This window comes from Condylura cristata, unplaced genomic scaffold (genome assembly GCF_000260355.1).
Source record: "Condylura cristata isolate star-nosed mole 26May11 unplaced genomic scaffold, ConCri1.0 scaffold00009, whole genome shotgun sequence".
In the NCBI taxonomy this organism is placed as follows: Eukaryota; Metazoa; Chordata; class Mammalia; order Eulipotyphla; family Talpidae; genus Condylura; species Condylura cristata.
The window spans coordinates 16,929,637-16,954,356 of record NW_004567110.1 but is presented as its reverse complement, the minus strand read 5'-3'; the positions used below and the strand labels follow the sequence as shown (position 1 = coordinate 16,954,356).

Below are 24,720 nucleotides of genomic sequence, written 5' to 3'. Positions count from 1 at the left end.
ACTTTTATTAAAATCATGTATAATGTCTTATTTTACTGTTATACTGAGTTGCTTTAAGATTAGGTTCAAAGTTCAGACATCTATCTCCCTAGTCCAAGCAGGACCTCCAGAGAATCAGTGAACATCTGGTTCATAACCAAAGCAATGAACTTTCCCAGCTCTGGGGGTCTTCAAGATGCTGGATTTAATATGTAGAGCAATAGAGCAATAAGGATAGATAAGAAGTGCATAGATATTTTGCAGAAGTATATATTGAGTGATCCTCTAATTACACTCTTCGTAACTTAAAACTCCTAAAATTTCTGGCTACATTAAGACAACTTGTTAGAAAACACCATAAATATATCGTTTGTATTCATTGACATTTTATAACCTCCTGCCAATTAGATAATAAACATAGTTCTTATGTGACCTCAGAAAAAAAGATGTCACATTGTTGATCTCCTTAGCTGCTCAATAAAACAAGATGCCGAGTTAAATTTGAATTTTAGATTATAGAAAATATATTTTAATACATGTACCCCATGTAATATTTGGGGTATACTTACATAAAACCTTAATATGTACAAAAATGTAAACAATGAGGACATGGATCAAAGAAACTTTGGTAAAGGAGTTAATTGTCCTGTGTCTGAGAAAATTACCAGCTGCCTAAACATTTTAGACTAAGCTGTATCTAATTCAAATAACCCAAAATTTGTTTAAAAAAAAAATACTTTATTCCTTACCCTACCCAATAGAATTTTTAAGTGCTATTTAGATGTGTTTATTTAGATCCGTCCATATTTCAACGATCTGTGGCCTTTTATACTATTAGCAGCACTTTATTAGTAGAGATTAAAAATCATTTTCATAATTCAGAGGGCTACATTTTTCTACTAGAAAAAGTCATCATTTAGAAATGTTTCTCTCTATGATAAAATTTCTATAAACAGTTCACATATATGTAAATCAGTGCTTTTTCTCCTTTAAATGTCAACTTCCAGAGATTTATGCCATCACTTGAAAAGCTTTTACCAAATAACTGTAGTCTACTTTCAGTCGTTTTGACCACAGTTTTTTCTTCTTCAATGATTAATGGGAACATTACATGAATAAATGCTACAAATGATCAATTTTACCTGGAAAGGTAATTTTTGGTAATGTAGAATCAAACGCAAGCATAATGAAGATGATTTAATTTAGATCAGTAGTAGTAGATCTAAACTGATCTACTATCAACTGATCAGTAGTATTGACATCTAATAAAGTTAGTCATTTTTGTAATATAAATTTTGTTAGCATAAAAGTCTATGTGTATCACTTGAAATTACTGACACTGTGAAGTGATGGAATTAACAGGAGATGAAGAGAATATCTGATGGAGAAAGACAAAAATGGAATTACAAATAAACAGATCAATAAGCTTTTAGAAGTTAGAAATAAAATATTCACACTGGGTTAAGTGTGGAAAAGCAGTACATCAAATAAAATCTAAGGAAAGCTGAATGAATAAAATTCCATTCAGTCTATCCATCTGGTATTCTTAAACTGATATACTTAGACTAATATTTCTAATATTTACACATTTGGAGTAACAGTTTTTAGCTGGTTATTAGGTAGTTTGAGCTTTAAATGGTAGAAGAAAATACAGCTAATATCATATATGAAAATTTACTATTACAATTAACTTTCAATAAGAAGTCGTCCCTAAAAAACAGTCAAGGTAAACCATCCTATAAAATAAGTAATCAAAGAAGTGGAAAATAATTTATACAAACTAATACAAAAATGTAAATTTTAAATATAGAGCTTAATCTGCACTAGAACCTTATTACCTACATCAGTGATATTTTCTATCCTTCCTTTATCTTAACAATTTTTGTCTTCAGATTTAACTTCAGATTAACTCCTTTGTTTTCTACCATCTGCCAATCTTTTACCTATTCTACCTATAGGTTCTAAGTTTTAATAATTACATTTTCAATTTTAAAAATCCTGTTTTTAGAATATTTATTTATAGTTTCATATAGCTTGATCAAAAAATTTAAATCTCATTTTCATTTCTTTAAACATTATGTTATAACTGAAGATAGCTACTTCTAAAAATCCTTGATACAATTTGCATTTCTACTTATTTCACCAATAGTGAAATATAGATCCCTCCTGCTATAAGGAAGTTTTATAGCAGTAAGCTCATATAAGATTTATCTTAAGTCACAGCTACCTAAGGTGAAAATGAGAATACTTTCCCATAAAAAAAAGTTGTGTTTATTTCTGACAGGATCAAGAGGAGGAGACTAATATGGAATCATTTCAGCCACCTTCAAGGTACCAGCTTAAAATAAAACTCTCAGATTCAGCACTGTGAGTCCACCCATGACTCCCGACTTACTCTCCTACTCAAATGTATCTTCCCACTGGCCTGTGTCCTCGATGTATTCTTATACTCCATACTGACTGGTCACATCTCCCCTATCTGGGTTAGCACACTCTTGATGAAAGGGAGAACAGCCCAGCTCCCAAAAGGACCTTCATTTTCAGAAGGCAGAATGAAGCAGGGCTTATCTAGTGGTGATGCAGTGAGAGGCTGCTTCCACTTCCCCCAGAACTATGACTCTGAACACTTGACGAGAAGCATGGCAGTTAGATGGACATGTTTAATGTGGATATGGTTTGAGCTAGGAGTATCATAAGCAAGGGTGAAACATAAAGAAATGAACATTGGGCCCTCCCTTTGTGGTGCTGTGGATTAAAACACTGCAGTAAGAAGCTAAAGCCACTTCCTCATGAGTTCGATCCCCGCCTGCCCTGGAGGTGATCCACATGGCATCCACATAGCAGACCTCTCCTAGCCCGCCCGCTGCTCCCCTCAGCAGTGTACTTTGATGATCTGCCTGTTCTGCTCCCCACTGTGTCTCTGGTGAATCCTTTCGCCGCCCCTGCCCTTCTGGCCTGTACCCCAGTTCTGTATGCACAAATAAATAAATCTTTAAAAAAAAAAAAAAGAAGAAGAAATAAACATTGACTAAGTTCTAGTTACTGGATGGGTAATAACTGTAGTTCAAACCAGGTTAAACATAGTTCTTTGAGAAAATGTAATGGAATAGAATCCACCTTGTAGTTTTCCATTCAGAAATAAGTCTACTGCTTCCCAACTGCTGTTACTGCATAATAACCTGATTTTTCACATATTGTACAATGCTCAGCGGATATAACCTTCACACGATCTTGGAAATCTTGTACATAAAGCACCTTAAAGGCTTAAATATTCTAAGTAATAACTGAGTTGTGTGAAAGTTTCCAAACTTTTTTCTACCAAGCTGAGATTCCTGAAGTTGTAATTTTCCAAATTTAAAATATTTTTACCAAAACTCATGAACAGCTCAGAGAAAGTTCTCAGCAACTTAAAGGCCGTTGGGTGACACAAACTATCTCAGATTTTAAGAACCAAAGGAAGAATGTTTAAATGTTGCAGGGACAGGAATTGTTCAAATTTTTATTTAATAAAATGCTGAGAGGTTAGCTTAGAAATCATCATTTGGTGTGGAACTGGAGGAAATCAAACACCTTCCAAGCAAATTCTAGGACAGTCAGAGATTAAACTGAAACTCACTACGGAGCTCTTGGGCTTATTCCTAAACACTGTGAGATCAAAACCCACAAGAATTTCATTTACTTCAAGATATTCACCAAGCGCCTCTTCACCAGGCATTCTGCTATACAAAAAGAGGCCAGGATGTGGACAAGACAAGACTAGTCTGGTTCCTCTAGAGCTTATTGTCCTTACTGAGTAGTAACTAAACTCAGAGGCTATCTAGTAATATTTCTATTCACACTTTGATCACTGGCAGATTTTTATGTAAAATCAAAGTGTATGGAAACTGTTTTCCCAAAAAGATTTCCAAGCAATAGCCTCAGCTTCCTTGAGAAAGACCATGTGTTCAGTGATGTGCCTCTGAGATGATTCAGAGAGTGGATGGGCAGGGTGGAGAGGGCTAGGGAAGCCGAGAGGGAGAGACAGCCAGCCCAGGGTTGTGGTTGATATTCCTCGTGATTAACAAAACCTCCTCCTTCAAAAAAGAATTACCTTAGTTTTATATTGCCTAACCTATGTACATGTACAACAGGCACATACCCACATATCGACATCAGTGAGGTTCAGAAGGAAGTTAATGTCTGCTAACCCCAGAAACAAATTAACATGCAGCTAACATCAGAGGAGCTAGAAACGCTCACTGCAAGTGTGAACACATATTTGATTGCAGGACTGGCTTTCCCAGGACTGACCTTATAAATTAAACAGTGTAAATCTCAAGGAAGTGTTTTCTGAACATTTGGATTCACTGTGAACATTAGGATGCCCTTCAAATTAACTTCTGACATATTAGTCTATTGTTGGATATGAATTGCTTTATCACTGTGGCTGAGAAAACATCCAGACACTCATATTGAGACAACTTCTTCAAGAACGAGAGGAAACGTTTAGTCTTGGAATGTAAAAGTTAAAGTAACTAAGTTTTTTTGAAGTCAAATATCGTTTGCATATAGAAAAACAATAAAATATGAAATAAAGCCATTTGCTTTGCTGCTTTGCTGCTGAAAGCCATACCAAAGCTCCCGATCTCAGTATCTTGGTATCTGAAGATTCTATTCCATCAGGAATTTTTGACTTTTATTCCTTTATTTTTTTTTTAATTGAAGTCCTACTTATAACGTAGTCAGTTTAAATGCTCCTTCCTCAAGGAGTTATCATCTCACTTACTGTGCAACTGACTGTCATTGTACTGAAACACGGTACTCAATATCTCATGTTTCAACAGACAACACTGCTACTAGAATGATCGCTTAAGATTTTCTCCACTAGGGCTCTCCCTGGTGGCGCAATGGGTTAAAGCTCCGCATTATGAAGCTATCTGAAGCCAATGCAGCATGAGTTCGATCCCCAGGCAGGGAGCTGACCCACATAGTGTGGCAGAACTCTCCTGACCCACCCGCTGCTCCCCTCAGCAGTGTATTTCAGTACATCTGCCTCTTCTGCTCCCTACTCCGTCTCTGATGAATCCTCTCACCCACCATACCTCTGGCCTATACCCCAGTTCTGTAAGCATAAATAAATAAATCTTTAAAAACATTTTTTTTTCCTCCACTAAACTCTAAGCTCCTTAAGGACAAGGGCTGTCATGTTTTCTCTCTTATACTCAAAGCTTGATACAATAGGTATTTTTAGAATTAATTAGCTGTGCAATAAATATATAAGTGGAGTAAAGATACATATCCCAAACTCATCTCTAGAAAGTGTGAAAGATTAATTAAAGAGAATAGAGAACAGAGTGAGAATGGAAGGAACGCACTCTATACCTCTATAATAATAAATCTGAAATAACCTAAGCAGCTTTACCTGCCAAAAGAGGCTGCAGAAATCCTAAGGCAAACATATCATAGAACTATCACCTTCATGTTACTGTTTGTGGGCAAAGTAAGGTTATTTCTCGTTGAAAAACACAAGAATGTCCACTCTCATTGTAAAGGGCAATCAATGTGTTCTCAGGTTGAGTGTTTCCCAGGTGGAGAAGAACATATTACATACTATAAGGGGGGCTTCCATTTGGGAAGATGTTCAAGAGTTGTGGGTTAGGAAGTCATAATGAGCAAGGACAAATAAATGAATTATAATAAATTCATATACTCCGGCACTATCAGAATCACTGTGAATTGTAAAATACACTCAGTAAACGGTATAAAATGTAGGACTTATAAGAGTAGCTAGTCTGAAACAAGCAACCAAGTCAAAGTATACGGTTGTCACATCTGGAAATACAGGATCTTCAGTTTTATGAGTGATCTTCGGCCCTGCACCTGCCCCAATGTCCTCACGCCATTCATTCCTACCAATTCTTCTATGAGGCCTCTGGATACGTTCTATGGCCATCTATACCCATCCCAAGCCTCTACACCCAAATGGCTTACCTGTAGTGTCGGGAAATCTCTTCTTCTACCTGGGTAATAAAATCACATTTGGTACATGAGTGTTCTTTGCTTTCCTTGACAGTGTGTGGCCCATCCGATCCTTGCAGGTGATTTGCTTCTTGTTTGACATCCGATGCCTGAGACTCGTGCACAGTCTCGTAATGAAAGAGGAGCACGTCGACGTCAGGAGTGGAGAAGGAGCACTGGTGGCACTGGTGTTTGACTCGTGAGCTTCCAGCCGCCCCAGGAGACAAGTGCAAAAGCAAAAGCGCACAATGGGAACAATTACTTTTTCTACAAGCAAACGGATAAGTAATTTCTCCAAGGTGCTTTTCCGGGCTACAGAGACCTCTGGGACAGAATGGACAGTGTTTAATGGTGCACTTATGAATGTTGTGGAGCTGCTGATAATGACGGAGAAGTGGCCCCACGACAATTACGTCGGGGCCATGGCTTTTGGAATATCTAAAATCACAGAACTGACAATTGTAACTTGTCACCACATTATCCTCTGCTCCCTTGCTGGAAAAGTCCTTCTTTTTAGACCCACTGGAACCTTTATCTGCCTTGATCATTGGCTCGCCTTCTGCACTTTTGGCTAGATCATTCTGATTAATGACGGAGCCCCTGGAGAGCTTCTCATTCAACTCTGGATTAAGGCTGCCTGACTGAGCTCCTCCGTGCTGCTTGCCATAATGTTCTAGCAGTTTAAGTGAGCTACATGACTCACAGCTGAAACTACAAAATTTACACCAGTAGTAACTGGTGGCCTCTGTACCATTTTGTCTCGAGGAATCGAGGGGCTTGATGGGCACGGAATAGCCAACAGGAGTGTCATCTCCCGCCTTGACTGTGATCTTGTCCTGCCACTTTCCCAAGTCTCCAGAATCACTGGATCGAAGTGCAGGGATGGATTTATTAGAGTTTTTCTCTGAAGGTTTTGCACCCTCAGAGGAGGGAAGAGAAGCTTTGATTTTGTTCGGGTGAGTCTGAAGAAAATGTTGCTCTAGCTCAGTTGATGAGTTGCCCATATACGTGAAATTGCAGAATTTACAGCGGAAGTACTTGGTGTTTCCTTGGCAATCTGGTGTTTTCCGTCCGATGCCAATGAATGTTCCACCTGAAGTGACCTGGTGGAGAAGAGATGGATGTTAATTTAAAGGTATCATTAATTCAATGGTCTCTGTGGGAGGGAGGAGGGAACACTGCCAAGTATTCCACATCAAAAAAATACAATAGCACTTCTGCTTATTATGAAATCACTTGAATAATCAGAGCCAAATAAATGCGCTCTTCATTTCTCAATAGCTGCTCTTTGAGAGGCTCATTAGGCTAAACAGTTTTGGCCAAAGTAACAGAGGAAGGTAAGTAATAAAAGTACTATAACTAATTCAAAGGATTCACTAACATATACTTTTTCTTTGAAAAAAAAGTCAAGTAAGTAGGTTTTACTACTGCCTCCTTCAAATCACATGCTTGTGGAAGCATTCGAATCATGTGGACTCATTCTCACAATGCTAAAGGTTGCTGTCAAACCAGAGACAGTTGCTCAGAGATTATGCAATGCAGACGTTTTTCAAGGAAAAACTCTGTTCAGTTCCTACAATGATGAGGCTGCAGTTAAAGAAGAAATCTATCTTTTGATAAAATAAAGATGCCAATGAGACCACAGAGCATAGCTTAGAATTAAAGCCCAACTATGCACAATTAGACTGAAAATAAAATGAATTATGGTGGGTTTGAAATCTTGGTAATGAAGGACCAATGTAAAGAGTGTAAAATGTTTTCCAATCTAGGACACATGAAAGAAAAAAAAATGATCAGAATTCATTTGATTATGTCTCTTTCTCATAGCAAGGGCCCAATCTCTTATGAGTGACTCATGGGGATATTCAAAGACCAAAGTAAAATCATTCTATCATAAAAACCCCCACAGTTTTGCTTTTCTAGCCAAAATTATACAATTACCTAGTGTCAGAGCAATGACAGCCTTCAAAGGTACCTTAGATCAGACTCCTACTCCCGTCTCTGCATACAACTCAACTGGCAGCTTAAATAAGAACCCCCCCAGTGAGCAGCCAAATTTCATGTCTTCAAATCGACTTTGTGACTGAAATGCTCCAAAGAGGCAGAGATTTCCTCTTCCAACGATCAGAGAAATTTTGTTTCCAGCAACCAGATGTAATAGATTAAGCACGTGGCACAACCACGATCTGCCTTTTTCAACAGCTGCTCAAAAATGACATGTATGATGGCTACTTATAAGCACCTGATGGGGAAGACTCAAGCTCCTCAAAATCATTTAAAAGGTTCTACATTATGGGTGCACATCACTTCATTACACTTCCCTCACTGGGCAGACCAAGAGTGAAGATCATTCTGCCAGTTAAAGAGAGGTGTGTCAAATTCCTCAGCATCTAGCTTAAGCCTTCCTCAATGGTGGCAACCTCTAAATATATTTCCAGTATTGCAGTTCTAGGAAATGTGCATTTACACATATAAAGCTCAACATTAGCATAATAATTTACAAAGCTTTTAACCAAAAGATGAAATGTTTCATTTCAGACAATGCCTCCATCATGCAAGTACATCAACTTCTCTGATTTCTGTTTGTCAGCAGCAGACCTACTGAGCATGCAATAGTGTGAGAGATGTCAAAACCAGACCACACAATCTACTCACCATTAACGTTTCAGTGACTACAAAAACGAAAATGTGCACTAGAACGTAATGCATGATATTGCAAAATCCCTCCATCTATTTCCCAAATCACTGGCAGGGAGGCAGTATCTTGTTTTCAAAAATAAAATACTTAAATAGGGTATCATCAATTCAGGTGCTTTGTTTTCCTAGGAACTTAAACTTGACTCTAAAAGGGCAAATTCAGAAGTCTTTCATTCTTCTCTAATGTAAGCAAGAAAGCCAAGTACAAAAGTCTAGAGACAGAAATTGGCCTGTTTTTGCTAACACATTGCTCCAGAACCACCGAGCTTCCTAATGTAAAATGTGTTGTATGTCTGCTTGTAGACAGAGATTCCTGAGTAACCGTGACACATTATCATTTCTTCGATTTTTCAATATTCAAGCCTCATGTCCCATGTCCACACTGAAAGAGCTGAACAAAGAACACAATGAAGTCTTTAAAAATCTCTCAACAAATGATTCTGATGTGAAATTAAATTATTACCAAACATCACCACATCCCTTCCAGTAATTTGACAACTTTGTCAGAAAATCGTGACTGAGAATGATCACGGTCAGGTAGAAACTATGAAAGGAAACCTATTTCTCACATAAACTTGCCTGGAAAGCATTTTGGTTTAGAATCAACTAAACTATAGTGAAACCCAGTTAAATATTTTAAGTTGGTGTTATCTATGTATCTAAAAGTTGTGGTTTTTTTTTTAATATTTATTTATTTATTCATACAAAACTGGGGTATAGGACAGAGATGCGGAAGGTGAGAGGACTCACCAGAGACAGAGTGGGGAGCAGAACAGGTAGATCGATGCAGTGCACTGCTGAGGGGAACAGCGGGCGGGTCAGGCCAGGTCTGCCGCGCCATGTGGAGCTCCACTGGGGACAGGTGGGAATCGAACTCATGCGGAAGTGACTTAAGCTTGTTAGTGCTGTGCTTTAACCCGCTGCGCCACCAGGGAGGGCCTAAAAGTTATGTTTTTACTGCAGAGCAAAATCAACCAACTCCATTATTTAGGATGTTCATGGTGTTCATGTTTTCTGTGTGGAGACCATCCCCAAACCCCTGGCTGCTCTTTCAAAAACCACCCAAGCACCCAAACAGAAACAAAGCTCTCATTAAATGGCAAGAATCACAACACTGCCACTCTGATCAATTTGCCTTTCTTGATAAATGGCAATAAATCAAGATTATTATATAAAATTAAAACACAATATAATATTAGAATTACATATTTTGCATACAATAAAAGCCATTTAGAAACTGTAAATAGTCAATGTCCTATTTCTTTTCTCTCTCAAAGAGAAGATCTAAAGGCTATATTTATTGCAACTTTTATACTTGTTTCTGTAAGAGATATACCTGTCAGTCAAAATGAAATGTAACTGATGTATATCATTTAAGTACCATTCTAAAATAAAACATAATTGATTATTTTAGCAGACTATGCCTGAGATTGTGGATCATACTCATTTTACTTTCATGACCCACAAATGTTAATTTATTTTTCTGGTTAACTACAAATACACAACAGAAACAGTTATGCTAAATAACTATATGCAGAAACAGATTATTGAATCTTATTGTCAGGAAAGAGTGCTATCCCTCCAAAGGAATCACTGAGTTTATTTCAAACTTTCCAAGTAACTGAGCTCAGTGAGGATTAGGGAAAAACCTCGCTCCACACCTGTGACTATACTGAAAAGGGATGACCAGCAGAATAGTAAGTATAAATTTCACAAACAAAAATTCCAATCCTTTACTAACAAGAACTTGAATTATAATCCATTAATCTTGTAGCTCCTTTGATATGGACAGCCACACTTTAAAATTTCAGTTAAATTGTGAATTCTGAGGGCCACGTTACCCCTATTCATGTACCCAATAGCAGTTACTAAGAACTTTGTGCCGATCTCTGGGCCAGATATTGGAATACAGCTATCCAACTATCTAAGTGAACAAGATAGATCACATCTCTAATTTTAAAGTACTTATAGTTAAGATCAAATTTTAGAGGTAAAATCCTTTGTTCATTTGCATATATGAACTTTACTTGCATTTCTTTGCTCCCAAGGGAAGTTCTATAAGCTAAATTCCATGGAAGTAAACAAAATAAAACCAGCTCACTTTCCCTTGATATTTTATAGAGTTGTTGAGAAAATCACGTGAGAGGAAGTATCTAAAAGTGCTCTACAAACTCAAGATCCATGTTGCATCAAAGAATTTTCTCAAAGACCAGAAATGCCTTACCATCTACCAACCTGTCCAATATGGCACCCTAACCACATCTGTCAACTAAGCACTTGCAATTGGGCTAGTGCAAATGAACTGATTTTTAAACTGAAGTAACTTTATTTTTATTAATTTTAATTAACTGCAATTTAAATTGCCATACCTGGTCATGAATACCACACTAATCCACACACTGAGCAGTACTATTCACACGAATGAATGATTGTTTACTAAAATGAACTAACTGAATTTCTCCTGCCAATGGGGTGAAGGCCCTAGACAGAGGGGAAGCAATGAAGTTATTCGGAGGTAAATTTATAAACATGTTACTCCTAGTATTCTTAGCTATATAGGAAAAGGTTCATTTCTGTTCTTTTTAAGCTAATATTTCTGTTTACATTGCTACTTGGACTGGAAGAGTGGTATTTTTTCATCTTTGGGAGTAAGCAGGGCAAAATACATTTTGTTTGAATGGATGAACTCGTTATGCAAGGTGTTTGTGCCAATGAAAACTTCTCACCAAGGCCTCCGTGTTTCCTATAAGAAGGTGTTAACAATTCATGGGTCTCTATTCATCCATTCTACCTGACCTAGAAGGACTTCTCCAATAAACAGGATAAAAATGCATCTTTTGCCTACAAATAAATGACTATAGAACCATTCACTTGTGAATTAGTTACACAGAAACAACAGACCCATTAAAACATAAAAAAGGAACAGAGTTTAAAATGTTTTTCACTGAGTGTGGGTTTTGATGGATTTTTATTCCATTTTACCCTTAATTTAAAAACTATTCCTTCTGAGTAAAATAAGCTTATTTTATGATTTCCATTTATAATTTACTTGCATGTCTTTTCACAAAAATGCTTCATGGTTGAAGTAAAACATATAAAAGGTAGGCTCTTTTCAAGGTCTTCAACCTCAATTTATTTCTTTCCTCCTAATAACATGGAACAAAAACTAATAAGAATAATATCTGAAAAGAGTATGTCAAAGGAAAAGCAGTTTAAAGCCTCAGAACTCTTAAATGACACTTTAGCCCATGTATTTATTTTCAATGGGACAAAAAGAGTTGTTTGAACTAAACACAAACTCTTCCTCAGATGTGGTTCATCTTCAAGTACTATAATTGATAGCAACAGAGACAATTAGGAGGGTACTAATTTAAGAGGACTTGAGGTTACGGGCTGATAGTCAAAAAAGTAAAACCTTCACAATCAAAAGCTAAGTTGTTAAAAATCACCGTTCAAAAGCCAAGGTTACAAATAACTTGAAGAAATTTGTAATGGCTAACATGGGCTGACAATCACACAAATGAGCATGTGAATCTACCCAGGGTATGCTGCTACTCAGCAGAATGCTAAAAAATACTGGATGGAGTAGAATGTGCCTCAGTGACGCACCTTTGATCTTTTCATAGCAACTAAATGTCTGAACTTCTCAGTAACAAATCTGTCTAAAAGCAATCATCATAGCAATGCCTGCGTCACTATTTACTGGAATAAGTCCAAATAAAACTCCTCTCATTTGCATTTATAAGAGCCAACTATGGGGGGGGTGACAAAACTTAAATTTCTATAAAGGACACACCTAAGAGTAAAATATTGCACATTCTTACTTTTTCACATTTTTGGATTACAGCAACAGATCTTACCCCCATTTTTTTTTTTCCTCATTTTACTCAATATATTTCTGAACTGATTCCCTATGGTAGTTTGGAATCTGAACTGGTAGAACACCAATAAAGCTTTAAAACAGTCTCTCAAGAATTCGGAATGTAACCTCTTAGAGAGAAAAATGCAAAACAGAAATGCAATGCAAGTAGGTATAAAGCTAAGTGCACAGCACTCCTCCCCTGCACTAAACCTGCATCACTCTGGCTGATAAAAGTGAAGAATAAGAATTGCATTATTTTTTAGCATCTCATATATTTTAAAACTCTTGTAGTCTAAAAAAATAAATACATAAAAGCTACATGGAAAGTCAAAAAAATTGCAAATATTCACCTCTGCAAATACTGAATAGTATCAGTGACAAAACAAAGGGTGGAAATGACTATGGAACAGTCTCCCTCTAAAAAAGGACACCTACTACGTGCCCTATGCCGAGGATACACAAACAACCGATGTGTTCTAATGTTCCAACAAGTCTGTGGTTCAGCACAGAAAGAGCAGAAGCACAGTGGGAAGTGTGCTGATACAGAGAGCTATACCAAATTCCATCACAGCACACACGGACAGAGCCTAACAGTGTTCCACAGGAGGTGATTACTGAGCTTTGGAGAGATGAATTAGCATCCCAGATGAGCTTCCAATGCAGGGATCACGTTAAGGCTTTCTAGGTGCAGGGCACAAAACGAGTCACGCGTAAAGGAAAGTGAGCAAGCAAGTTACTCTTGAAAATGTTGAGGGAGATCGGGGGAGGTGAGAGGTTATTTGGAAAAATGAAAGAGCCTTTATTTAATGATAGAACTAAATGATGCACTTTTTGTAGATAGGAGACCTATATTTCCTACAAAATGTAGGCAGATGGATTAGATGAAAATTCATGAAGTAAAGGAGGGAAGCAAAGGGAGAGGTAAGAGGGTGCAAAGAATGGACAGAGGTGGAAGAGGAGAAAAAAAGAATAGAAAGGAAAAGAGGATACATGGAAAGAGAGGAAGTGGTTTATGAAAAGAGAATAATAAAAAAAGGAACAGAGAAAGAAAAACAGTAAGGTAAGCATTAAGAATTTACTAAATAAACACTAAGGGTGGGGGCAAATAAAAGATTAAAGAAGGGAAGCTTGAGACTAACTATTTGAACATTTTCCAAAAAAATACGGAGTAACTCTGCTATTTCCAGTCTGACTGACTTGAAAATGGAAGTAAAAAACAAAGGAAGAAGAGAAGGTGGTTTTAGGAAAGGAGCTGAACTTTAGCTTTATACTTGTTGACTTTGAGTGGAATATCAAGGAGCTAGCTGTCAGCTGGAAGAACTGGTCTTGGAACACAGTGTTTATTATAAGAGTCTCAAATATGTTACTGGACCCATGAAAGATACAAGTGTTCTTTAATCATACATCAACCGGTCATATCTGAATATTAAAGAACTACCAGACAAGTCAGCTATTTCTCCCAGATGCATACCGCCTTCATTTTCAGAATCAGTACAATCACCAGTGCGAAGCCTGGCTGGCATAGGCGGTACACTCAAATTAGACACTAAAGGCATTCCGGTTTTTCTCTCCAGCTCCACACCCATCCCTGCACTTACTCTTAGGCAGAGGATAAAACTTTAATTACACAGCCTTGGAGAATATAAATGGGAGCTGGGTGCATCTCCTTAACATGTAATTTTCATAGAAAACCAACCTTGATTGAGCCTAGTAATCCGAAGAGGAGAATAGAACTCTCACACCACCATATGTTAAGTCACTAATTCCTAAAACAAAGCCTTCTCCACAAGAAGAATATGAGTTAAATCAATATTCCTCAAAACCCCTTAAATTGGGGATTAAAAATAGCATCCTTAATTGATTGCACCGAAATTTTACCCTCACTCGATCAGAAGTACTTTCTATCGCAAAAGTACCAAAGGAAATGAATCACAAGAAATTTAAAAAAGATAAATCAGCAAACTCAGTTTTCTTTTCAGTGATTTCAATTATAAGCCTATTAGTTTCGTGTAAAGTAGCATTATATACCATATGCGTTGGATAAGAAACAATCTCAAAGAAATCACCCACCCTTCCAAATTAAACAATATTCACAGAGTATGTATCAAACAGCCCCAGCCCACCAGTATTTCATCTCTGGCTTTACATGCTTTCTGCCTATATTCAGTCCCAGATTTGGGAAGGCTGTGTATCTTAGTACTTGTGGGGACTTCTGTAACTTACCCACCTTGGTTTATACTCCATCCACACACACTTCCACACCCACCTCCTATGCAATTGTGATGTTGGTGATGTTGGGCAAGTCACTTTAATTCCTCTATGCCTGTTTCTATTTTTTTTTTAAGTGGACATAATGGTAGAATCTACTTTAAGGGTTGTTATAAAGATGAGTTAATTAATACGTATAAAGAGCTTACATCCACATATGCACATAAGAAACCCTAAGTAAATGTGAGCTATTAGTAGAAGTGAGTCCAAAAGTAGAGAGGAAATCTGTGCAATCTTGATTTTGAAATCTAAAGAAGAAAGAAGTATGAATCAAAATAAAAGTAACATTTACATTTGACTTCCAATTAAACGAATTTTTCTCAGATAGTCTGAAAATGCACACTGAAAGCAAACTTTGGAATCATGATGAAGAATTTAAGGGCTCTATGCTCCAATGATTCTTGGAAACAGATTTCATGATGGAATCAGAAAATGAAAGGGAACTACTTTCTTTCTCCAAACTTTCCTGGGGGCTAACACATTACTTCTGTATCTGCTCTTCCAACAGCTGCATGTGTGCTGTAATTACAATGACCCAGGAAACAAATAGCACTGAGTAATCTGCTGACTTGATATGGTTAGTAGAGCAGGCCACTTGAGGATAAAATTTTTATTAAGAGTTGAATAATGCTAAATTCGATTGGCTACCATGATCACTACTTCTTTTGCCAAACATTCTGCCTGGAGAGAAATATTGACAGGCAAGAAAGTGACACAGGTTCCTTAGATGATAGTAAATAAACTGAAAATCAAAAAGGGATTGATGCGGATGGTTCTGAGCCTCATGTAACAAAGCCAAATGGGGATTTAACCATCGAGCAGGGAAAGGGATGACTGAAGACAGTCACACTGGTCGGCTTTACCCTGACGGTTACATTATCCAGCTCAGCCATCTCCACTGATGAAAATAACCTGGTAAATGCCATAACTTCGCTTTGCTTTATGGCCTTAGGGTGAGCATATGTTTTATTTTGCACAGTTTATTACTTGTTAAAGAGACCCAGTCCTGAAAGTAAGTACCAGTTCATATGCCAAACATTCTATCTTCAATAGACAGTCTGGATTGATTAAAGTCTCATTCACCAATTTTTCTAAAATGTAACTATCCTCTACTCAGAAAAACAAAGAAACAGAACCTGCAAGCTCTACAACTTCCCTCCTATTCCAGATCAAAGGAAACTCCAAGATAAAAAATAAATATTTGGAAGCAAAATTCAAAAAAAGTCAAAATACATCACAATGAGATTAAAGTTCCCTGATTTTTTCTCCCCAGGTCAAATCCCCTGTTCAGATGAGTACACTGGTGTCCATTAAGGCTTTATAAAGTTCATAGAGTTGAGTATGTTGAAAATATAAAGGATGACTTCCTATCTCTAAAATCGGTTCTTCCTGCTTCTAACACGACATATTGTGCAACTCTGATAAAAATATTTATGAAACAGAAATGTAGTACCCCTAGCTCAAACGCAGACACTCACTGGTAAGTTAACAGATTCTCCTGTTAACCTCAGAATTTCATTAAGGCCAAAATGAATTTAATAGCTGGAATGTGACTACCTTCCTGGAGTTCTGAGTAATGCAGAGTAACAGCAAAGGTTTACTAACGATATGAAAAGCCGCATATACATCGTGAGCATTTACAGCTGAAACACGTTCCCGTGGGAAGCGCAACCTGACAGGACTCGGACTTTTACAACCTGATCTGAGAGTTAAGAGCTCCCCCATAAAGATGACGCAAAAGCCCTAATGCGCAGCACATTAAGCCCTAATGAAACAGCCAAGTCCCTGTTTAACAACGCAGGCCTCCATTCAATGATGGTTTAAATATAAGCATAATAAAGCAGATTAAAAAGAAAGAAGCTGTAATTACTTTTTGAAGAACTCAATCTCTTGTCTTATTATTGGTCATAGGTGAGTCTCAAAGGCTGAATGCAGGTACTATAAATTACATGGAAGTCTTGCCAATCAGGTGACATCCATTATTCTTTTTTAAAAATTCAGTAGAAAATTTTAAAATAAAATTGAGAAATTAACATTCTGGTCAAGTCAATTAGCTCTAAGATAGCCGATAGCCATGTTACCTTTCCTTGGTAAAGAACTGACACTTCTTTCGGTTTCAAGGTGTGTGGGGTTGGGGGGTGGGGGGTGTGGACAGGAGGAGGGAACCTGAATCGAACAGACTCAGAAAAAACAGTGCTGGTTTTATGATGACTTCTTAAAGTGAAGGCCATCATCCTGCTGGGCCAATCTACTCTACAGTACAAAAAATGTGGTTATTTGACACTATTTCTTTTTTAACAAATTTGTAACTTTCTGGCTTTGTTATTTGTAATAATATGTACACAGGAGAGGACATTGTTAGTACAACTATATCTAAACCTCAATTATTCTCCCAAATATGTGTCAAATAATTTGAACTTGGAACTAGAAATCTTAAAATTTGTATAAATTACTTTTTCCCCCACTGTAGTGCTCATGTTGACATTCAAGTTAGTTTAAATTATTTAAAACCACCCATGTCAAACCAAAATATAGATCAAAGCCACAGAGTTCTTAAGTCCTCAACTTCTGGCTTCTGTTCCTTTTTTCTTGGCCTAAAATGTCATAAATCTATCATTAACCACCAACTGTCCTGAAAGTTAAAAAAAAAAAAAAAAGCCAGTTTAATTGAAAAAGATTAATGAATTGCTCATGTATTACTGCAATTAGCTTAAATTATAGATGTATATAAATAACTCCTGAAATTGAGTGATTTTTGGTTTGAAATACTTGTATTTATCAACGTCTTTTTATCAGAATACACACAAGTCATTAACTTACCATAAATTTCCTACAAAACTACATTAAAGAAATCCTATAGCCAGCATTTTATCTCAAGCAGCTTTTAGTCTCGACACAGTTCAAGTGGCCAAGAAAGAACCTCGCCAGCAGCATTTAGCAACACAAACATGTGAGTATAAAGAGGATTTCAGATGTGCTTTTACTCAGCACATGGGCAAACTGTTCAATATTTATTTCAGCGTAAAAATATTAATAAGTTACTTATCTTCAGACATGATTCTGCATCAACATCTGACATATTACAGGCAAAGTATTCAAGATGAACATTTGGCCTATAAGTGTATTTTGTGTTCTAAATCCAATTGTTTCTTTGAAATAATCACCCACTTTTCCCACAGATTGCTTTTTTTCTATTTTTAGTCATATTATTTCTCTTTGGAAAAAAAAATTGATCTTAACAAAATTATCTTCCTGCATGCAATTTCCTACCACTTTTTTGTCTTCTTTACTGTGTACCACTGCAAGGATTTAGTAGACAGCAGTAGAGAATCAGCTGTTTTATTTCTAGTTCTATTAGTTCAAACTCAGATAGCTCACACATCTGTTTTATTTCTAAAATCACTGCCCAGGAAAAGCGTTCAGCTCGTTCTACCCAAACATAAACTTTACTATAAATAACCAAGGACCTAACAAATAACTGTTTGGGGGAAATGGAACTGTGTTTAAAAATCTGAATTCTTCCAAAGTGTAGGCCTTCGTAATCTTCATTTCAGAGCCTTCCTGACAGCCGAGATCAGCTTCCCTCAGAAGTTGTCCCCAGAGTGAACAAACTGAAACTTCTGCCGGAAATCCAGGTATTAACATCATATTACTTGCTAATTATAAAACACCATTTCACATACTGACATTATTCACTTCTAACCCTTTTATCTAAAACACGTATTTGCTTTCCAATCATAGTTTGACAGCAGAGTGTATCTGACATAAGACAGTGAAATGATCTTTAATAAGACAGCAGTTCAAAGCATGTAGCTTTCATGCATAATAACTATGTTGGCTTAATTTGCTGCTCCACAGAAATCATTCTATTTGTGGAAAGTCACAAAGTAAGATGGAATTTTTTAAGAGAGCTTTACAAAGATAAAACTGGCTTTTTATGAGTTTTTCTTTCTATCTCCTTTAGAGTGGTAAGATTGCCATTCTAATATTTAAAGGTCTTGGGATTTTTTTCTTCTGAGTCTTCTTACAAATACTGCAAAATGCTCACTACCTATTATTTATAACTCCCTGGCCTGTCTTTCTTAATTGGCACTAGGTCAGTAGCGAGATGTTGAGCAAATGTGCTCTAGCTATTGAGTAGAAAAAAATGATTGATATTTTAAAGGATTTAGTAGGTCAAATAAGTGTGATATGATTTCATTAGTTCTCTGGTTCTTCTAATCAGTTCTAAAGAAGGTTAATATTAAATCTAATATGTTTTGAAATCCCCTGGCCTAATAATATAATAAAAATCTACGGACTGTAACAGAAACTAATACACTTTCTCAAGTCGATCATGAGTTTTAGCTACTCTAAAATTGCTAAAATGAAATGAATACATTTCTTCAGTCACAGTTCTGTATTTTACTCTACTTGAATAGCAGTTTTTCCCATTTTATATGTGTCATATCATACACTAAATACAGAAGCATAGATAGAAAATGAATTTTATTAGTTTTAGTTTTATTAAAAGTAGAAATGTCAATTGTTAGTAAATGGGTTAGTGAATTATTATGATTTTTTTCCCTAATACAAAAAGGGGTGCTTTGTTGGCAGACACCAAGGTCATTCTGGTATCCCTAGTACTTGTGATCACAGTGACTTCTTTGTAATCAGGATAAAGTTTAACTCCCAAATTTTCATTTGCAAATTATGCTGCCTTTTCAGGCGTTTATCTCTGCAACTGTCCATGTGACCCCTATCTAGCTCAACTTGAGGTCAGCCTGACTAGAAGATCAGATTCGAATACAAGACACTGGACAGACCCTCAGTGAAGGAAAACTATGACAGCAGCTTCACAATCTAAAACTAGAACAGGGTGTGAATGATTAACAGGCAGAACCATAAAGATGGGTGTCATTTTGAGAAGACTTGTAAAACCATCAAGTTTCCATGAAATATGTCCAGAAATAGGAAGCCTGGCTAATTTCATGCAAAGGGATTTTTCCTGATGGAAGAGTAACACTGGGGTTATATCCCAGTAGCAGGGCCCAAAGACGACTCTGAAAACACACCTGCAGGACAAGTGTGTCATTCTCCTTTGCTGGAACTGGCTGCCTTTGGTACTGGGAGCTACTGAAACATAACATAGGAATTCACATCTCATCACTAGTAACTTTTTCTGTACAAAATCACATTGCAAACACAAACCTGTACATCATAGGTCCCATTTAGTAAAACAGGTCTTGAAGAATTGATGTCCTGCAGCACACCAGAAAGCACAGAACGGTTGACCTTCTGGAAGTCTTTGGAATGGCTGAACTGCACCATGTTATGAAGGGCCAAGATTTTGCTGTCCAGTTCAGCATCCTGCCTGGTGCGGTTATGCAGTCCTAAGTGATACTTTCGGAAGTGCTTGATCAGATCTGTGGGGTCGTTGCCATAGTAACCATATCCACAGATATTGCATTTAAAGTCCTGAAGCTCTGGAGACAGAGGTGGCGGGTCTGGGTTGTCATTTGCCAGTATGTCAGTTTTGGATTTGTTTAGTCTTACACCCCCATCTGAAGGCACTTGTGGGTTTTTTGAGGCCACTGAAACTGGGCTTGAGCCTTGACAGTTGGCTTGACCACTCTGAACTTGCCCTGTTTCCTCAGTAGCCTTTGGAGACATCTTAAGATCTTCCTTTGTCTCCACTGAGTCCCCGGATGGGGTGCAGGCCATATCTTGAGGGTCATCTGCCTCTGTACTTTGAGGAGACTTCAAGGGCTCACAGACTCCTCCAGCAGCTGGAGATGAGAAAGCCAACATATTTCTCTCTGTCACCTCATCGTGTGGAAAGGAGGGGAGGCTTCCTCCCTTACTGGGGCTCTCATAATTGAAGCCAGCCTTCTCATTCAGGACTGAGCTTTTTAAGTCCTTCTTACTGCTAGAAGATGAATCTTGGACATGCAAGCTATGTTCCTCCTTATTATTTAGTTCTGCAGCATCACTCTGATCCGTATTTTCTGACATCTGATCTGCAGAAAATTCTTTGTTCTTTCCAGATACCTTGCTTTCTGTATCTAGAGGCTCCAGGGTCTGGCCCTCGCCTTCACTAGCAACGTTTCTCAGAGGGGGGTTCTTTTTCCGGACCATATCTGTAAAAATATAAGGAAAAGAGAGCCATGGGGTTATTCGAAAGTTTCATATACATGTAAATATATCTAGAACATTTAGAATAGAAAAAAAAACCTGATTCCATTCAAGGTTTTTTGAGATGCATAAAAATTTATCACTAGAAAAATAATACAACTTAAATTTTAAAAATAACCAAAATTTGAGATTAAAGTAAATATACATTTAAAATTGCTTATGTCACAAGAAGTGACTTGTTATTTTAAGTGCTTTATGAACACCAAAGGAGTCATTATGATTACTAACTCTAACCTTCCTACTAGTTAATCTTTCCTACCAATTATATTTGTTGCCCAATTTCCTTTCACAGTTAGTCAATTATACACACACACACACACACACACATATACATGTGTGTGCACTTATAGATGTATGCATGTTACATATTCTATAATGTGGACATGTATTTATACAATACACATTTTTATAGAATACACATTTTTAAATGTTATGCATGTGTGCATAAGATAACATAAGTTGGAATGCAATGTTACTAAACATTGTGCAACCAGATAAATATAGGTTCAACTAAAATGTCCTCGTAGTCCAACAGATAGAAATAGCATATTATAAACAGTGAAAACAGCTATGCTCCTTTCATAATGGAGGATGACAACTGTTTTCTTTCTACCCTATAGACAAAACTCCTTAAGCCCCAGAAGGAGGTGGGGGAAGCTGGCATGAGTCAACAAGAGGGTCTGACGCACCCCAGGCTTGTCAGTTCTGACTCCCTCCATCACACAGTGAACCTAACTGGGCTCTTGGTTTCAGTACACAGTCTGATGTAATGGCACCAAGTGTACCCTGGACGTACACTGCAAGAGGATTAAAGTAAAATATGAAACTGAGCCATAAGACATTGACATTTTGTAGCTTAAAATGGCCAAAAAAAGACCAGTATCCTACAGCTCGCCTAGACATCCAGCTAAGTCTTATCTTTTAAGTTAGTGGCATCTGTGTGTAGAATCAAAATGAGACGGCTGTGACAGATTCCTCTTGTAGAAGTTAATGAGTCAGAACTCTAAGGTTCCAGAGAGATAAGAAACAATCTGTGTTGTGTCAATAAAAGTGTGCCTTACAAAGGCTAGTCAATGAATGAGTTTTCTGACCTGTGTTTCTTAGTCTGTACTAAGACTTTGTTAGCCCAAACTGTTACAAAAAAATCTACCTGCTACTGACTAAATGACTAATAAAACCAACCTTTTTACTAGCTGTCTCTGCCACAAGGACAGATTTAAGAGTGAGGTGGACCATGATTATCTAAGATGTTCTGGGAAAGTCCTAATTAATGACATGTTTTCGTCATTTTTCTCCATCATTTCTCATAAATGCTGAGCAACCACACTGGCTTTGGGTGTATGGGTGGACCTTTGCATTGAAGAAGCTGGTCAGGCAAAAATTTTACAATGTGAATCACTGAACCAAGAAACTGCATGAACTAGAGTGTCAGGAGCCATGTGAAAATCCATTTTGTTGAAGGTGTTAAATGTAGAATATTTATACTTAAGAAAGTACACTGTTCTCATATACTAATGATACTAGTCATTAAATACCATAAAGCTATTTCTTGGAACAACAACAGCAGAAATACATGGGGTGAAGAACTGAAATTTTAAGTGGAAGTGATGTTTTGGGGCGCAAAGAAAAGTGTCCTGACCTCTAGGGGTGGAAAGGAAACCTGGCCCTCACTTTTATTTTTTTAATTATCAATAGGCCCGAAAACTAGTTAACTAAGGTAAATGATGAGATAGTAATCACTTAAAGTGGAACACAAGTCAACTCATTTTATCAATGCTTGCATGTTCACGACCAATGTGTTGCTGTCAATATTTCGTTGACCCTCTATTCCTGTCTGAAGTGGCGTAACTCAGGAAGTTATACCAGCTCTTGGAAGACTGGAAGGAAACTTTACTGGTATTCAACAAAGGAAAAACGAAAAAGGAAAGGGATAAAAAGGGAAGCTTAAGAAATTAACTGTTTAAAATATATGGTTGAGTAAAAAACAGAGAGTATTTACTTGAACTATAGAAAAGGCCATCCTAATTTATAGTATAGCAGTCACTATCTACAAAAATATGAAAAGCTGTCGCTGACACTCTTGCTGTTCCCACCAGAAGAGCTTTTTTTTTATATATATTTGCTTTTTCCCAAACCTAAATAATATTTTTATCTACTACAATTAATCTTTCTTAGAAAAAAACTGAATAAGCATATCACTTGTATTTTAACATGCTCTTCAGGTAAATACAATCTAACAATGATGCGCCAAAATGAAATAAATGATGTTATAAAGAAAAGTAAAAATATGTATGAATGGTAGGATTCATGAGGATGAACTAATCTAATACACTAAGATTACACTTTCCTGAAAATGAAAACGGTTGAAATCCATAGATTGCCAAGGTGATCAATGAAAGAGCAGTATTTCACATAGCAAGGGAGCTAAGATAAAATAAATAAAAGTGAATAAATGCAAGTCCACTCATATTTAAAATATTAACCTATTTGTCAGGACAAAAAAAAAAGATCTTGCTGATTTATTGTGATCACAGAGGGAAGTAATGGGTTGGTTTAAAAACTACTCAACCAACATCTACAGTGACTGAAAAAAAAAATATGTATTATTTAATTAAATTATCATCCTTCCGAATTTCAGTTCCTTCTTCCACCCAAGAATAGACCTTTAGAGACCATGACTCACTGCTTCCTTGTGCCGAAGAGTGTCCTTAATAATATACATTGCAAAGAATGCTAAACTTCTAAAACTTCAAAGAAGTATCAGAAAGGTCATTTGGGTTTTATTTTTGTTGTGGGGGAAGGGGCCTGTTCCTTTTAGTAGTTTTTTTTTTTTAAATGGTGGCTAATTTAGTTAACTATACTTTGAAGTAGCTATAGGAAAAATATTTATTTTTTGCTGGCATTATATCACCATAATTTTTTAGAATGACATATTATGTAAATATAAGCACATATGTGATACTTCTAAGTGGAAGAAACTCCCCTAACAACTCATAAGTTAGATCCAGTCAGAACTACCGCCACCCCCAAGTTATTATCTTTAAGACAAATAACAGATTGCTTGGTGTTTTCCTGTGTGCCAAGAACTTTTCCAGTTAACATTTTCACTTGAAAAAATAGATCACATACTTGTAAAATCATACCCAGCATTGACTTCATAAGGCATGTGGCTTTAGAATGCTTTTTACAATTATTAATTCTATTAGTCAACTAGCAGGAGGCTAATGCAATTGTCTTAGAAGATGCTCAGAAGACACAGAAGACATTTTGAAAGCTGATCTGTACATCTGCAAAACAAAACAAAGAAAAATATTTTCCTTCCTAAGTGATGTAAACACACTTGATGGTATCACACCTAATATACAGAAATATGCCACACTATGGACTGCTTGCAGGAAGCCTGATAAAAGAATGAGCTAACCTTGAGCAACATCTTCTCCCTCCCCTGGGTTTTCATAACAGAGCAAAATAAAGAAGAATTTGATATAAAAGATTTAAAAAGTCATTTTTGTAGGGGACTGCGATATTTGTGAAATTATTTAAACTCTAACCACCTCCCCCCCATACTAGACTTTAATACTTACCCACTCTGGGGTGGGGAAAAAAGATCTTTTTTAGTTAATGTCAAAGGGACATGCTTCTGCAGAAGATGCAAAGTACACTCACTGACACTACTAAATCATAGCTGAAGACAATAAGTGGTACCATAGCCAGTCTCTCCCAGAGTCCCAGCACCAGTGTAA

General features: G+C 36.9%; 1 protein-coding gene across 3 annotated transcripts in view; it reads right to left on the bottom strand.

Moving 5' to 3' along the window:
- TRPS1 (trichorhinophalangeal syndrome I) overlaps positions 1 to 24,720 on the bottom strand; it is a 238,541-nt gene that overhangs the window by 172,111 nt on the left and 41,710 nt on the right. Inside the window, exons 1-3 of one of the 3 annotated variants that reach the window (XM_004679630.2) lie at positions 24,107 to 24,143; positions 19,994 to 20,922; positions 5,950 to 7,079 (exon numbers count right to left, since the gene is read on the bottom strand). In XM_004679630.2, the coding sequence (XP_004679687.1) occupies positions 5,950 to 7,079; positions 19,994 to 20,922; positions 24,107 to 24,143 (2,096 nt within the window). Of the gene's footprint in view, positions 1 to 5,949; positions 7,080 to 19,993; positions 20,923 to 24,106; positions 24,144 to 24,720 lie in introns of those variants that run through there. The other 2 variants (XM_012723090.1, XM_004679631.2) reach the window with 2 other exon arrangements.